Source organism: Battus philenor, unplaced genomic scaffold (assembly GCF_028537555.1).
Source record: "Battus philenor isolate CCGP_79_NKW_IND1 unplaced genomic scaffold, ilBatPhil1.0.hap1 SCAF_12, whole genome shotgun sequence".
In the NCBI taxonomy this organism is placed as follows: domain Eukaryota; kingdom Metazoa; phylum Arthropoda; class Insecta; order Lepidoptera; family Papilionidae; genus Battus; species Battus philenor.
This window is the reverse complement of record NW_027181674.1, coordinates 11,596,307-11,612,774: the sequence shown is the minus strand read 5'-3', so window position 1 is coordinate 11,612,774 and position 16,468 is coordinate 11,596,307. Positions and strand designations below refer to the sequence as shown.

Here is a 16,468-nt window from a genome sequence, read left to right as displayed (position 1 = left end):
TGAAGGATTGGAGCAAATTTAAAAAAATAATCATTTCACTTTATTTATTAACACACTCATTTAATAAGAATAACAAAATTAATTTATTGCTTTATTACAATAACAATGACTAAGTTTTTTTTATATTTAGACTAATATAAAGACAAAGGAAACGACTCAGCTTGTATCTCGGCAATATTTTACATCAAATAACTATAATCAAAACGTGTGGGTGTGTATGCTTGATAGTGTGTGTGTTTGTGCATACTTAATTGTATTATATGGGCTATCTTTTGAAATAATCTCGGTTCAAAAATTAGTTGTGGGCGTCAAGTTTTCTGTCCCAAGCTGTGTCTTTAGCACAGCATTTTTAGACTTTAATTTAAATGTCTGTAACTCATTTATTAAAAGGTTGATGATCGTTTCAAATTCTTACAGCTGTAAACCCGGAAAATGTTCTATACCGTGTGGAGCAATACGTAAGAAGATGACCGACGATTTCTATAATATATATTTAATCTATTTAACAAAAGAATTTTATATAAATCACACTTCATATTTTCTTAAATTTTTCGTCATTGCATCTTTAACCATAAATTTCATTTTCTTTTAAAAATATAATAAGTTATCAATTCTAGCAAAAAGACGCCTGACGATAGACCCAGACCCCCGAGTAAGATATACGAGGGGAAAAAAAACCGTCCCTGAAATCGTTTGCTGAAAGAGAAGTTTTTTATAGCAGTCTCATGAAATAAATCTCTTTTATATTTATCCAACAATCCGCCCTCACGTATACGTTCGGTATGGGTGCTCAGTTTCTCCAGCATTGGGAACCCTTTATAAAAGTATACAGCATGAATAACTTTTACATACGGTTTTTTAAGCGCATACAAAAGGGGTTCACCGAATTCATCTGCGTATTTAAACGGTATATGTCTGTAGATTGAGTGCAACACTACGGTATATTTTGTATAATCTTTGCTAACACTGTCTAAGCTACTCAAAAGAGTATCACAATGCTCATCGACTTCCTCACTGAACTTTACGTGTGACAAATATTTTAAAAACTTTTTCATAGCAGTGCTAATACACGGTTGAATATTAAACTCGTGTAAATCATTCACAGTACTTATTTGATAATTATAGCTTGAATGTGTTGTTAGGCCCGTCAGATTAGATTGATAGTAAATGTTTATTAGAAAAGCAAATAATTGCCATTGGATAAAAAAGTATTTAACTTTCATCACGTACCGGGATTTACAGCCGAGTTGAAGCATAATATGCCACATAATTAACATGACCAAACATTTATCTTCGACGCGGAATAAAACCACGAGAAGGATATAGTATACTATGAAAGTAATGGCAACCAATATCCACACGAGATAAGTGAACTCCAAATAGATATTCTTCCAAGCAAACACAAGTCCTGATTTTTTTACAATTATAATCAATTCATCGTCGAAAGCAGGATGAAAGCATATGTAATCAAAAGCTAGAGCTCTTTCATAAGTTAAAAACAATCCTCCATATATCGTATCAAAGTATCCTTGTTGGATAGAACTTAACGGATACGTAGCTATCATGTCTTCTTTGACAGTGGCCAACTCTTTTGCATCGCCTGTGTAAGTATAGTTTATTTGAAAGCCTTCCAAATCACCTAAGATCTTCATTACATATTGTTCTGTGCCCATTACCTGTAATGAATCATCGTATTTTGGATTTATAATGTAAGGTGGCCAATCTGACACTATCGCATTAAATGTACATCTGTCGAGTCCAGTTTTGAATTTGTAATAATAAAAATCTGTCACATTCGCTTGAGAACATTCACCCAAGGTTATTAGTCGACGAAAAGATTTTCCGCATCTGTAGTTTTCAAAAGGATCGTATGTGTATACTTGAGAATTGTTCTTCCCGTCCAGAACTATTACGTCGAAGATGTGATACTTAAGTAAATCATTGAACACATCAATAAGCAAACTTTCGTCAATTTCTTCAAACAGAATAAGAAAGTATGCACGAGGTTGCCAATTTCCTTCATTTGTTAGGTATTTAAATTGATTTTTAAATGTTAAGTAGTCTCTGATCATAACCAAGTACGCTTTATTTTGATACGATATTCGTCTCTTAGTTGTTCTAGATATAAGTGTCACATATTTCATGTAATGGATGCTTTCAATTATTTTATCATCTTGAAAATTTAAATCTACATACGTAATTTCGGATCCCTTTTTAAACCAATGCAAAATTATATTTTGTACGCAAACAGACAGCCCTGTAGTATTTTCTGGGAATAAGTTTTCACCGCTGCACAATGGTAATACGAAAATCAAAAGACAGGTGACCAACATGGTTGCTACAACCAGTTTAAGTATGAAAAATCCCGGTCATGTAATAAATATGCTCGTCAATCAAAATTATAAATGTTTCTCGCCTAAAACATTATCGTAAAACATTGTCTTCATAATTTCCACATGAAATACATATACAATAATTGTTAATTTTGTCTGTCCTATAAAATATCATTATAATCTTTTAAGTGTAACGTAATAATAACATTTTTTGTATTATATAAACAATAATTTAAATTTTATCTTAACTACATTACTAGCACTTTCTTAGGTGTAAAAATTGTATTTTGATGTGTTATTTATACTAAGGGGACCATGAGTCCTTATAATAAACAACAGCTCATTTATAGCATCCAACACCTGATATGTTTAAGATAACAGTTAACTATATTAAGCTCTAGCCGCCTAAACTTACTAAAAGAGTTTACCATTAAAAGTCATTGACCTGTCGCAGTCCAATTTAAAAAAAATGTGTAAAACTTTTTTCAGAGATCTTGGTGATAATATGGGTGTATTTTAATTATTTTTGATTGTTTACACCTTAATACTGCTACCTTTTGATTTAGACTTTACACACTTGACAGGTAAATTTAGATTTAAATTTTTATCTGTAGTCTAAATTTCCTTTTTTTTATTTTCTTTTCTGAAAAATGTAATAAAATAAGTAATGCTCTCGAATTGGACACATTGCCAGAAATTTGCAACTATAGAAAAGATATCTAAATTCCTAATTGATAGACTGCTGAGTGCGGCTCTGTGTCAAGTAAGGCCCTGCGCTGCTACCGGCTCACGCGTAGTTTGCAGGCCAAATGTCCTAGCGTTGAACGTACGTCGCTCTCGTCACAACTAATACTTTCAATTACTATTTCTCTATATTTAATTGTTCGCTCGACTAATAAAACTTGTACATCATGTGTGGAGATCTATAGTTTCATTACAAGTTGGAAAAACACATAAGGAAACTGTCTCCATAAATCTTAACTAAAGATACGACGAAATGGTCGAAACATCCAGTCCTTTGTAAACTGATTTATTGGAGTTTTACAATTTACTACATTATTAAGTATTACTCAATAATTGTATAGGTACTATCTCTCGGTTAAGTCAATCTTTTTTGTTTTCGTTGTAACAGATACCTGATTTTTAATTATTGACGAAAAAAAAATTTGATGATGAATTAATACTACAAACTTTTACAAAAACTGCTTTTAAATTTTTACACGCCTTGTTCAAATTTTTACATAGAAAATATAGTAAGTATAAGTTATTTTAATATATTCACGGCACATGAAGTTCATCAATTAATATACCAAAAAAAAAAACATGTGTATATATTCTGTATATGTAACACGAGCATGGCAACTTTTATCATGTTTAGCAGAGTTCCTTGGTTGTAGGAAGTTTCACAGAGCGGGCAAAGTTGCATGATTAATGTTGTGTCTTGTTACAGTTTAGAGAACAGAACAAACTTTATTGATTTTGTTAAGGCGTGCGGTTGCTTAGTACATAGTTAGGGGTCGGCAAACTTGTCATCTAAAAACAAACAAAAACAAGACATAAAAATAAAAGAAATCTATGCACATTTTATATAAAACTAAAAGAAATAGAATTAAACAAAAAGCAGGGTCATTAATCATTCTTTTTACTGTCTTAGATTAAAAAGAGACGTTATAATGTGCGTAATAAAGCTAAGTAAGCCCGTGCGAAAAACGCGACATCTAACCTACTGGTCTTAAAAAGTTACAAGGTGTCACCTGTTGGTCAGGAGAATAAACATACAGTTTCTCATTAACACGTACAACGACCTCTGACATTACGAACTCTACACCGCCAACAAGCTAACGACATTGAGTCTCGTACACCTAGAGCTAAACCTTGGTCTTTGCCAGGACTTTAACTGCTAATACGTAATAGAACGTACTTAACTAAATTTTCAAATTTTTTACTAAGAAAATATCTTTTACTTGTATATTTAAGTAGTGACAGCAAAAAAGCAAAACAGATAATCAAAAAGATTTTTTTTGTATACAATTTTTATTCTATCTGTTTCTACAATAACCATAAAAGCGGTTTTTTTTTAATTAACATCAGTTGTATTAGGCGAATGACACATGACAACAATTTATGAGAATCATGTGTATAGTATAGAATCTACTTATTTAACATCTTCCTATACCATCGAATAAAGCTAATATCCAACAGATTATATTGCATTAGCAGTCTGATATGTTGGTTTTGAGCGTATTAAAGCCAGACTACAATATAAGGCACTTCGTGAATATTGCGAACCGTTTTAACAATATCCTATCTACACTATAATGCAGATGGCACTTTTGTGAAGCTACGTGTACGTGGAACAAAGTTGGACAGGCAAGCAAATGCAAGTACAGAGCTGGCTTTCTATACACACCTAATGACACCAATATTTGTTCCTTAAACAATAGAGCTCTACATAAGCTAAGTTTTAAAACACCATGTGTCTAACACGGTTTATCTTTTCCTAGAAAAATAATCAACAAGTTTAAAGGTACCAAGAAATCATTGACGTATGAACCTTAATCCTTACAGTGACTAAGAGTAATAGGAGGTACTAGAATGTCGTAAAAATAAATATAAAATGGGGAGCCACGAAAATTAATTCTATTTCATGATGAATGTCAGCGTAAACACATAATCATTATCCTTTTACGACTTTTATTTAAACTAAATTGTTTCTCTTTGCCACAGAAAAAAATAATTTGCAAATTTACCGATAATAAAAATAACGAAATTAGACATAAATATATTTAATCACTCTATATACATACATATAACTACACATCATTCATCGATAAGAAATCTTTAATGATGTTTCACTTGCTTGTTCGAATGCTATGTAAAACAAAACGTCAAGACTTGCTGTTTTTTTTTACTAGATTGCTGTTGCCATATTCCCATTCAGATTGTAAGTTTAAAAGGGAAGAGCACAGATGGCGCTAATATTTATTACTTTGCCTGACCAAAAACATGTCCCATTAATCTGACCAAAATTAATTAAACATGTTAATATATATATATATATTTTAATTAATTTTTACACTCTATGGAGCGTTTGCCTTAGTAATCTAACAGCTCGGCGGACTTACAATCTGGTGTAATAGTATGGAGTGACCCGAGCCTAGGCTTCCTTGGAAGTCCTTAAGCATTATTACCTTGAAAGATGTATTAGGCTAGCTCCCAAAAAACTACATTAATTAACAGTGCTAGCAAATCAAATCTTTTAGCTGGGTGTGAAAATTACTGTGATTCTTATGTATTTTACAATTTCAATTTTAAGAATTTATGTATGTAAAATAGTATACAGGGTAGAATTTTTAACACCACCTGGAGCGAATGTACTATAAAAACATTATTTTTTAAAAGAAACAGAACTGCATTTTCAGATTTACGAAACGCGAAAATTCGGAAAAATAACATGCACTTATATGAAAATGACAATTATGACATCAATCGATTGGGTCAATTTTAAGGATCACATCTCTCTAACAAACGTGGTAAATTAAACACAAGAAAAACCATGAAATCTGAAGTTATAAATTCAATAGGATAAGCTAAAACACTTTTACCCAATGCTCCATCAGATTACTTATGTTAGTAATTATTAATTATCGTTGACGTCATTTATTCATTAAAATAACGAAGAATTATGTAGATAAGAAGATAGCATTTTATACGTGTTTGTAACACTGGTTGTACATAACATTTATATATGGAATCTTTTATAATAGTATAATAAAACGCCCTGCAAGAGTTTTGTTATTCACATTAAATTTGATTGTATAATTTTTTAAGTACATTTTTAAAGTTTGTCGAGAACAATTTGATTTAATTGAAGCTTATTTTTTAAATCACAAAGATGTGAATTTAGCTCTGCGGTGGTATTTTAAAAAACTGGTTAATAATTTACACCTTCTTGGGTCTTCCTCTATGTATTTTTTGTTTCCAGATCCATTCAGAGACCTATCTCAACTTTTGTGACTTACAGAACCCAATAATTATTTAGTTGTGAATTGAATCTTTCAGCTTGTAATACATCCTTACACGATACGCACAGTCATATTCTTGTATGGATTCGAAAATTTTTCTCAAGATTTTTCTCTTAAACATTGCCAGTTAAGTTTTTCTGTAATGCCATCCAGGTCTCATATGTTACAATGGTCTTATAAATTACAGCTTGGAGGATAATTGTATAGTAGAGGGATAGTTTAGACTTGATAGTTAAGTCTGCTACACAGTGTGGTTCATTGTTAATTGGAACATTATTTCCAGCAGTTATGTGAACTATAATCTTCATCATAATAATGTTCATCGCTGAATAACAAGACTCATTCTCTCCTTGTCTCCCACGCCAATATTTTGAGCTGTTATGATTAGATGGCTGCTTGCCAGGTATTTAGGTTTTTTTTAGTAGTATTCAGATAAATTCAAATAGACCAATTATGCATTGGCATCTGTAATCAGATTTGGCTTCTTGGTATTTTCCAGAGACATACCAATATTGATCTGGCTTTGCTTGGATCGGCTAAATACTATGACATCCTTTTATGCAACTGTTTGGGATGCATTGTCCCATATATATTATATTAAATCATGATAAGTTTGAGTGGTTTCCTTTAACTATTTCTTCCCATCTTCTCCAATAATCTTCCACAAATGAATCATTTTTTATCTGAAATTATCAATTATATTTACATTTTTTGCTAGTACTCAATGAGAAAGATTCATTATCAGATACTGAATATCAAATATGGAAAAAGAAAACAATTATTGAATCTAACCTAATTATATGTTAATTATTAAAGAATGTTCTTCAAAATTGTGAAAACTTATCACCAAAATATATAAAAGTGCAATCTATGAACATTTGCCTTGGAATAGCAAACACTTTTGTAATTTTCATCAGTTTTGAAGCTCTGCTAAATAATAAAGAGTAACAAAGACTTGCTTTGTAAGATCCAGTGTTTTAGGATAAAAAAAAAATGGTCTTTTTGGTCTATGCTGAAGGCAATTGTTGCTGATATCTTTCACTTAGTATTGCACTATATATATATTTCTATTCTCCAGGAGTTCATGATCAAGCACAGCCCACTGAATAATCATTTACTCTCAAAACTTTAGCCATGTTAATTTCAATGAATTGAAAAGAATAAGTGTTCATAAGTTCTATTGTACTATTCATGATTAAGAGATCATTCAGTTATCTAATGGACAAATAGGTTGAGGATTCTCAAATTGGAGAAATAATTGCTCATGTTAAATGTGCGTTGGAATAATTTTTCCTTAAAAATGTCTACTTCTTAGTAATTTCCTTATTAGCTATTTTTTTCTCTTCCTATATTCCTTATAATCTACCAATACAAATATTATTGAGATATCTATTATGTAGTCAAAAAAGTGGCTAAGTATTATACCACATTTAATTTTTAACTAGTAAGACTAATTTATTCCAGTTGAAATGGATGCTATAAACTTTTTTGCATCTTAATGCCTTAAGTTATAGTTTTTGATGAGACCTTTTCATGTAATATAGCTTATGTTACTTATGTAATATAAGGTATAACAATATTTTTTGTACTTACCCTTTAAAGCTACTCTGGCAACAAAGATAAATAGATGTGAGAATTTATCACAATTTAAAATATTTTTATTGTCTCATTGTCGCCTTACGCACGATGTCCCTTTTATGAGTTTGTGGGAAACTACTAGCGCCATCTACTGGCGCAGGTCGAAACTACAGAGTTCTGACATCTTAAGAGTTCTATATTTTTATTTCTGTAAACAAATGTAATATTTTTTGTAATTTCATCAACAAATGTTCCTTTACCTTAGTATTAATTACTTTCACTTAGCTTAAACTTCTTTAAATAATTTTTTTGGCTCTCATAGAAGTCTCAGCTGGTAACATTATATTATTTAGACAGCGAGGAGTCTAGTTGAAGAAAGATAACCACAGGGTATAGCAAGACCTCAAGAAACCCGTTAAGCAAGTTGTTGGCCAAGGACATAATTCCCAGCAACTCTCTCTACAAAAAGAGAGGGAGAAACGTAACCATGATCAAAGCAAAACCTGTAGATATATTTTATAACTATGTCATAATAAAACAATTTAAAACAAAGAATTGAGCCATAATAATAATTAATGGTGCTAAACGACACTTAGAGCGAACAATTCTGTCAGGGTACTCTAGTTAGCTATTTGCTAAGAGTAAAATTTTATAACTGAGTGCCTAAAGCTTTGTTGCATGTGTTTCCTTACCTACTATCATATTTTGAATGGTAAGACATGGTCAAACACAAATTTGTGCTAAACATTTTGATTTTAATACAATATTTGTTATCAATGGCAAAAAGTATGAGATAATCATGTTAGATACTGTCTTAATCAAAGTAGTATATAAGTAATTATTTGGTTACATACCTCAGAAATTGAATTGCATTTATGTGCATACTCTTACAAGTCACTTTATATAGCTCCTTTAATGAGTTTATTCATTTATTTAGGTAAACCAGCAGTACACAAAAGTTAAAACATTAAAAGTTGTCATGCCATACAAGTCTTTGAATAAGTATGTCTGAAATATCTGTAAATAAGTAAAATAAAATCTTTTGTTAAGATAAATTTTGTTTACTTCTCAGTAAAAACTGTTTAGAACATTTACTAAGGAACTTCTGAGCTCATGTTTATATTTGAAAGAATTTTTTTAAATTTTTTTATTGAATTTTATTGAGTTAATATAAAAATATTACGGAACATATTACTCAATATACAGGATTTCAGAAAGAATATAACTAAAATGAAGTGAACTATAAACAATAACAACTTAAACAGTGACTGACTCTGACTTCCCAAGATTGCTCTCCATACTTAACAATTAAAATATACTATATTTCTATCATTTCTAACATTATACTTTACAGACTTCCATCCAGAATATTTTACTCTATAATTTTAATTATTGTCAACAGATTTTACCAAATATTCAAGGTAGTCAATATCCCATGTAGTATCAAATTTTATGTTACCCTAATTTTGATTAAATTACATCAAGAGCCAATTTGATATACAATTTAAATCAAAAAGTTTTCGAGTTGCAACCATGAACCGGTGGGCGCGGGATAGACCCCATTAGGTGGACCTGAGACATTGTTAAGCTGCAGGAAGTCTTTGGTGGCATGAAACCATTCATCATGACAATCTTTGGGTAGGTCTATGCCTTGCAGTGGGCGTCTATCGACTGAAAGCAAGAAGATATTAGATGAATAAATTATATACACCTCGATTTTTGAGACTTTAAATACATGAATGTAATATCGTTTCTCTTTTTTAACTAAATCCCTTTAAGTAAATCCAATAATGATAAAAATGCATTACCCCACTTGTCAATATTTTTTTAAGCTGGGAGTAGTAAGTTGCTGCGAACATTGTGAGCTTTCTGAAAAAAAAATGTTAGGCTTTTTAAATCACGACTAATAACAACATAAGGGATTACTTTAGCAGGAGAAAGAAGATATTTAAAAGAAAACATGTGACTTAGTTTTGTATAAATTGTTTACCAACTTGGGAAATAAAATTTAAAAACAAAACGAAAAGATTGTACTTAATAAGTCGAAGTTTTTCGTTTCTAGACAATATACAAGTTACTTAATTACTTACTAAAATTAAGTAGAAAAAACTAATCTGAAATTGTACTCTTTATCACGGTCAAACAACGAAATCGTAAAAAAGGCAAATTACAATTTCGAATATCTACCAAACAAACCAGATATGGTCGACATTTATAGACATAGAAATATGTCATACTTGACATTTATATCATAGACAAAAGAAATACCCAAGATAAACCGAATAACCTGATTAGCAACAAAAATTATTAAAATGACTTTACTATTATTCACTTTATTATATTCATATTTACAAACATTTATTATAGTTTCCTTTATTGTAATAATCGGGCAAAAATTATAAGTTTAAAATAAACAGTACCGGGCCGCTAAAAAAGTTTTGCACTAAAAAGTATTTTTAATCAATACTGGCTAGTTACAATATATAAAAAAATCGAATTTATAATTTTTTGCACATTACTTTACCAACATTATGTGTATTACGTTTCCCTTAAAATGTCGATTTCAAGAAGATCGAGTCAGTGAGAAACTTTTTGCAGACTATAAATGTGTTCTAAAAATTAATTAACAGGCAAGAAACATTATTTTTATATATTTTTTTAATTAATTTTTTTTAACATAAAGGTTTTAACAGGTCTAAATAGCAAACATCAGCACATCTATGTTAGGGAAGATAAAGGATTGCATAAGCATGTCTGTCTTGGTTTTGATCGGAAGAAAATTCTTTAGGCGATAGAGACTACGCAAGGCACCGGTTATATTTTAAGAAATATAATTCACCTGCGGACGCCAAGTTGGTATTAATTTGCAGTCCAAGATCCTTAATACACTGGCACCAATAATAACCACGTCAAACGTAAATCAGGATAAACTAGAAATATTCAGTTCAGTCAAAAGTCACGGGCTTCCTACAATTATGTCCTGAAATTTTGTGCGATTACCTGAAATATTGTATTTTTAAATATTTCAAACAACATGATATTATAAAAATTAAAGCAACTATTATGTGAGATTCAATAATGCTTTATAGAGTACAGAAATATCTTAATTTTCTTTAGCCTTAGTCAAATAAGTGACAAGGGCGTTGAAGACAAAGTGGGTGGTTATAGGGTGGGCGTTGAAATGTTTAGGCAGAGAACTCACGTCGAAACTATCTTTGTGTTTGTTTTATTGTTTTTTATTTTATGAAAATACATTAGCAACGGATATAGCACATTTTTATTATAATATTACTGCTAGGATTAGCTAAACTAATACACCGTTATTGTCACTCCTTTGATATTTATTGTCACTCATTGATAAAAATTGAAACTTAAAACCCCTAAAATGTCATAAAGTAACATATATATTACGTTACGTTATATATTTTACTTTATTGTTTATTACGATATTGCGCCTATAACCCGAGTGTTTGTTAGTATAAAGATCTTATATTTTTTTTCTATAAAAAGTTACATTTACTAATAACACTTACATAATGTATTTATATAATTATTACTGTGTATGCATAAATACATATACATAAATATTTACACCCTTAATTAAAAAAAAAAATTAAAATTGGTTGCAGATATACAGGAAATTAATTTTGAACTGTATAAATTACTATAAAAATAAATGTTTTTCGTTTTGTTTAATAAAGACAAAATAATTTTCATTTCAATTTCATTGAAAATTTTATTGGATTACCCCGTGTGGAGTGATAGCGTAGGGCAATCGATTACGAGCGCCATCTATCGGCAGCGTCCCAGTTAGCCATTTTCTGGTGAATTATTTTGTTTCTTTTACATTAACACAAATTCTAATGTTTTAATTTTTTCTATCACCTCACAAAGAATATTGAGCGGTCGGCGTCAGTGATTGTTCATCAGACCTTGGGCATGCATGTTGGGATGGTTTAGGTTCTGTCTTGTGATTCTCTTTGTTTGGCGATTTTTTCCTTCACCAGACACGAACCATGGAGGGTTTGAAATTATGCGCAGCTCTTTATCTTGGAAAAGCTTAGAGTAGGAAGACTTTCTCCATGGCTTTTGCGCGACCTTATAGTAAAAGAATTTACGTTCCAGTGGCAATTGGAACTTTCCTCCGATGTGCCAATAGGGTTCTTAAATCTTAAACCCTAGTTGTTACGTTTGGTGAATATATGCTTTTATTATATAATACGTTTTTAAATAAGTCTTTTGTCCAGGTGTTATCCGAGGCTAGTTTATAGAGACTGCTTGGGTTAATTCTACGTTATTTAATGTAACTGGAGAGCAATTTTATTATTCAAATGTGAATGTAACGTTCACCGGTTTGCCTACATTCGCGTTGATCCACCTTTTTTTTTAAACCAAATAGCTACATTGTTATGTCAGCACTGAAACCTGTTTTGCTGTATATGTTGGGTCACTATGTGAAGTTAAGATAGCAATTTCATCTGTGAAAGTTACAGTTGTAAATATTGGGCACGTTTGGAGATCTGTGTTGTAGAGTTGTTGTAAAAGACCGTTCCGACCATACTGCCTCGTGCAGACTACCCGATGCAGAGTTTAGTCATCTTAACAACGCGTTGAACCGCGAAATCTACCTCCATAATTATTGTTAGAGGCATAGAATTAAAAGAAGAAAGTTTGTTTCGTACAGTAAAATGTCTTTATAATACGAGTATAAGAATGTTTGTGTTCGATAGTACTTTGTGATAATTAAATTTGAAAAATTATTAAATCACGCTTCTAAAGATCGAAGAAAAGCTTATAGTTATTTAGGAAATCGCAAGTAAACATAGTTATACCTTATTGCCAATTAGAGGTCTAATAGAGGTCGTATAGCTGTGTATAATACCCCCTGTTGCTTGACTACGTTACAAAATATAGCTAGTATGTTACAGTAACTTAGAAACTGGTTATTTATACGAAATAAAACTAACGTAATTAACGAAAATTAAAGCTTAATGCCAATAACTTAAGTACGTAATTTGTCTATCAAATTTGAATCTAATGGAAGAATTTTACCTGCGTAGTTACCGTAAAGCGCATGCGCTGAAACATTGATCTCGCAGCAACTACCAGACAAGGTCCATTTGCCTGGCGGTACCGAATCGGTGAGTACTGTCGGCGTCAAGTTTCCTTGTTATTTTTTTGAATAATTTGTCTTTAAAAAACAAGTGCATGTACCTTGCGGTGGCCCTGATCATCATAATAGCGAGCTTGGTACGATTGCAGGTAAGTTTTTGTATGTCGCTTTATATGTCGATCTCTTTGTTTCCATAGCGTTAGTCAATTTTTTTTTTATACCAGTAATTATTATTTTTAATTTATTTATTATTTGCAAGGTTGCAGCTACCGCCTTTTGGTCAGATTCTTCGCCTTCGTTGTCTTCGAATACCAAAGGTATTTTTATTTTTTATTTATAATTTAATTTTTATACTTTTCTTTACTCGTCCATTTTAATTTTGTTGATATAAATTTTGTTCTATGATTTGAAATATTTATTTATTTTAAATAACAATTATTGGCGGTCCTTCAACAATGCGCAACAGGTCAAATTATGGGTATGTATACTCGTACACTATAAATAAACAGGTTGACGAAAAGACGGAACTAAATGTCTTCATGTTCAAAAAAATGTTTTTTGTTAAAAAGGAATAAGCAACAAAAGCCACGCCCTAAATTAATTTTGTAGTTATATATAGCCACATTCAGCGGTATTGATTATTTGTAAACGTTGATTGACGTGGTTGAAACTAGGTTCAAAGTTTTTTATCTTCGTGACAATTTTAGGGCTTATATCAATTTTTATCCACAATTATCATGTCTTGTCCATAATATATAGGTTATAACTTAAATTTATTGACTTAATTACCACATTTAGGTCCAAAAAGATATTTTTTACCATCAAAGGTATTGTGATTGTTCGTTGAAAATAAGAATATAGGAATGTTATCATAGACATACATATATATTTATGAAATAATTAAAAGTATTCTTGTATTGCAACAATTTTTAGAAGGCATTAAAACCCTAAAGTAAATTCAAATAATTGCAACATCTTGGAATCGAATATTATTATTTAAAAACATAATTATAAATTCAGAGATGGAGGCAGGAAGTCCTGTATAAAAAATAGGAAGTACAGTAATACATTCTATAACAATATATATTAGTTCCGCATTTCACATACGCAAGCCGGTGCTTTGCACGTGCTAATCTGCGCGTCATTTGCAGACACAGCCTCAGGCGTAGGGCAACGGGTGCGCCGTGGTACGTACGTAATAAAGACTTGCATGTTGACATGGAACTGCCAACAATCTGCCAGTTCCTCACACAGACATCAATTCATAACTTTGACTTTGCCGCTTGATACAAATCCATTGATTGTAGATGCCGTCACCTACAATATGATCACACCCGGTGCATTTAAACGTAGTACTGTCCTGAAACCGAGACACGTACTCGAATTTCCAGACAACGCGATGACTATAAGACAAGCCACGTACACTGCACATCGTCATCGTTGCTACTCGACTACTAACTGATCTACTCGGAAACGATCATACTAGATGGAAACGTTGCTAGAGCTTCTTCTACCTGGCGTTGACGCTTTCCAAAGTGGTAGTAGTGATATTAACCAAGCAATGGCAACCGACTAAGCCCAGGTTTTTCCCTTTCGGGCGCCTTTGTGTCGGAATGCTAAGCGAGGATTATCAACGACCGACGGCCCAAGTCACAGTCCCCTCGTGGGGGCCCTTAGTTATTTCATGAAGTTCCACCGAAGCGATCTAAAAGCTCGGCTTCCTACCAATTCGTTGAAATAGTATTACGTAACGGCCCGAGCCGAGACTGCCCCGAGAGACCACGAGTTTCGCTTCTTTATAAAAAATCTTAGGTTGCGCGCATTCTGAGCCCTGCCACTTTATACCTGCGAAATCTGTAAATGCCATTTGGGCAGCAACGAGAGTCCCTTATAAAAATTCCGCGTTATAGAAATGCGTCTTGTACGTTATTTCTCGTCAAAAGCGCTCAGACTTCTGTGACGCGTTATGTGCAAACGAAATTTTTTTAACTTTTTTCATTTAAGGAATACTAAGTCTTATATTACAAAAACAATGTTATGAAAATAGGTATGTGTGCATTTTATTAAATATAGAACATTTTAAATATAAAAAAATGCACGTAACTATTTACTTTTTTAATTATTAGTTAATTTCAAATAAATACATGATTCCAATAACAGCCCAATACAAGATAATTCACTGCACATGATTTCAGCATTTAAATTTTTTTTTCATATTTCTCTTTATATAACTTTCGTCTGTATAAATTATTATTTCACCATCTGATAAAATTCAGTACACCGTTCAACATTCACATTTCGGGAGAAGTATTTCAATTTTTTTATCCTTTTTTTATTTATTCAGGATATATATACATAGATCTTTGTAAACTTCAACCCTTTGTGTAATTTTTCGTATTGTTAACTTATTTGGCTGCAGATACTTTGCTGTTACCGTTGATGTATTACAATGTTTTCGCCGGCCGAAAATAAAAAAAAATGATTTAAGTAAAATGGAATTGACGGCTGAGATTTAATTATTTTATAAAAATTTTGAAAATGAAATTTTACACGGTTATGTAGATAAATATGCAATAAACGTCCTTAAAACAATGAAAACAAATTGTAGACATATAAGGAATTATTTTTGAATTGTATAAATCACTATGTTATAGCCCTATTACAGTGTTGTGTATGTAGCACAAAAAATAAAAATAAATACTTATTGTACCTTTTATTTAATATAGAAACAATAATAATTTTAATTGAAACTTATATTTCGTTGACTTTTATTCCTTAATTATGATATAACTAAGCGGTGCACTTATTTGCAATTATCCGACGTGCAAGGATAGCGCGAGATAATCGGCTACGAGCGCCATCTATTGGCGCCGTCCAAAGTAACCGCTTTTTGACATGTGTATACGTACAAGATGTCCTCCGCCCTCGTCGTGAGGCCACTGCCTATCGTGGCGGTAATTACATAAAATCAATTTTCGTAGTCTTTAACATGCTATGACATTTTATTTTGCGCACCGGGATAGATACGATGAAACCTCCTTTATTTGTGATCGAAAAATACATGGCATCATAGTGTTCGTATGAAAAGGGAAAACGATGCATTAAAAGAAAACATTTCAATAAATCCTGTCCGAACCGCACCAAGACCGATGTTGCGTGTAAAAGATGTTGTCGCGTTAAAAGATGACTTAGGACTTGCAGCTACAAGAGACAGCCACTAAAGCGATACGCAAAAGTAGGTAACAATATGCCCGTATTTATGCTAAAAGCTCTAAAGAAACTTCCTGATTAGTCAAGAGAGTACAACGTGGACAATATCCGATTTCAGTGATGGTTTGGCGGAGTGTTAGCTATGAAGGAGTGACTGAGCAATAATTTTGTGAAAAAGATATCTAAATATAGGGACAAGTTTTTCAAGA

The 16,468-nt window shown here is 31.7% G+C and overlaps 1 protein-coding gene across 1 annotated transcript; it reads right to left on the bottom strand.

The window, feature by feature from the left end:
• Nucleotides 1-549: 549 nt before the first annotated feature.
• Nucleotides 550-2,072, bottom strand: LOC137932910 (uncharacterized). Its single transcript, XM_068776595.1, has one exon. It carries the CDS (start codon nt 2,070-2,072, stop codon nt 579-581), a length of 1,494 nt encoding a protein of 497 aa, XP_068632696.1. The 3' UTR covers nt 550-578.
• Between the last annotated feature and the right edge of the window lie 14,396 nt (nt 2,073-16,468).

Excerpts from the sequence above, each read along its gene's own strand:
- LOC137932910 (XM_068776595.1), bottom strand. The coding sequence starts at position 2,072 with ATGATCAGAGACTACTTAACATTTAAAAATCAATTTAAATACCTAACA.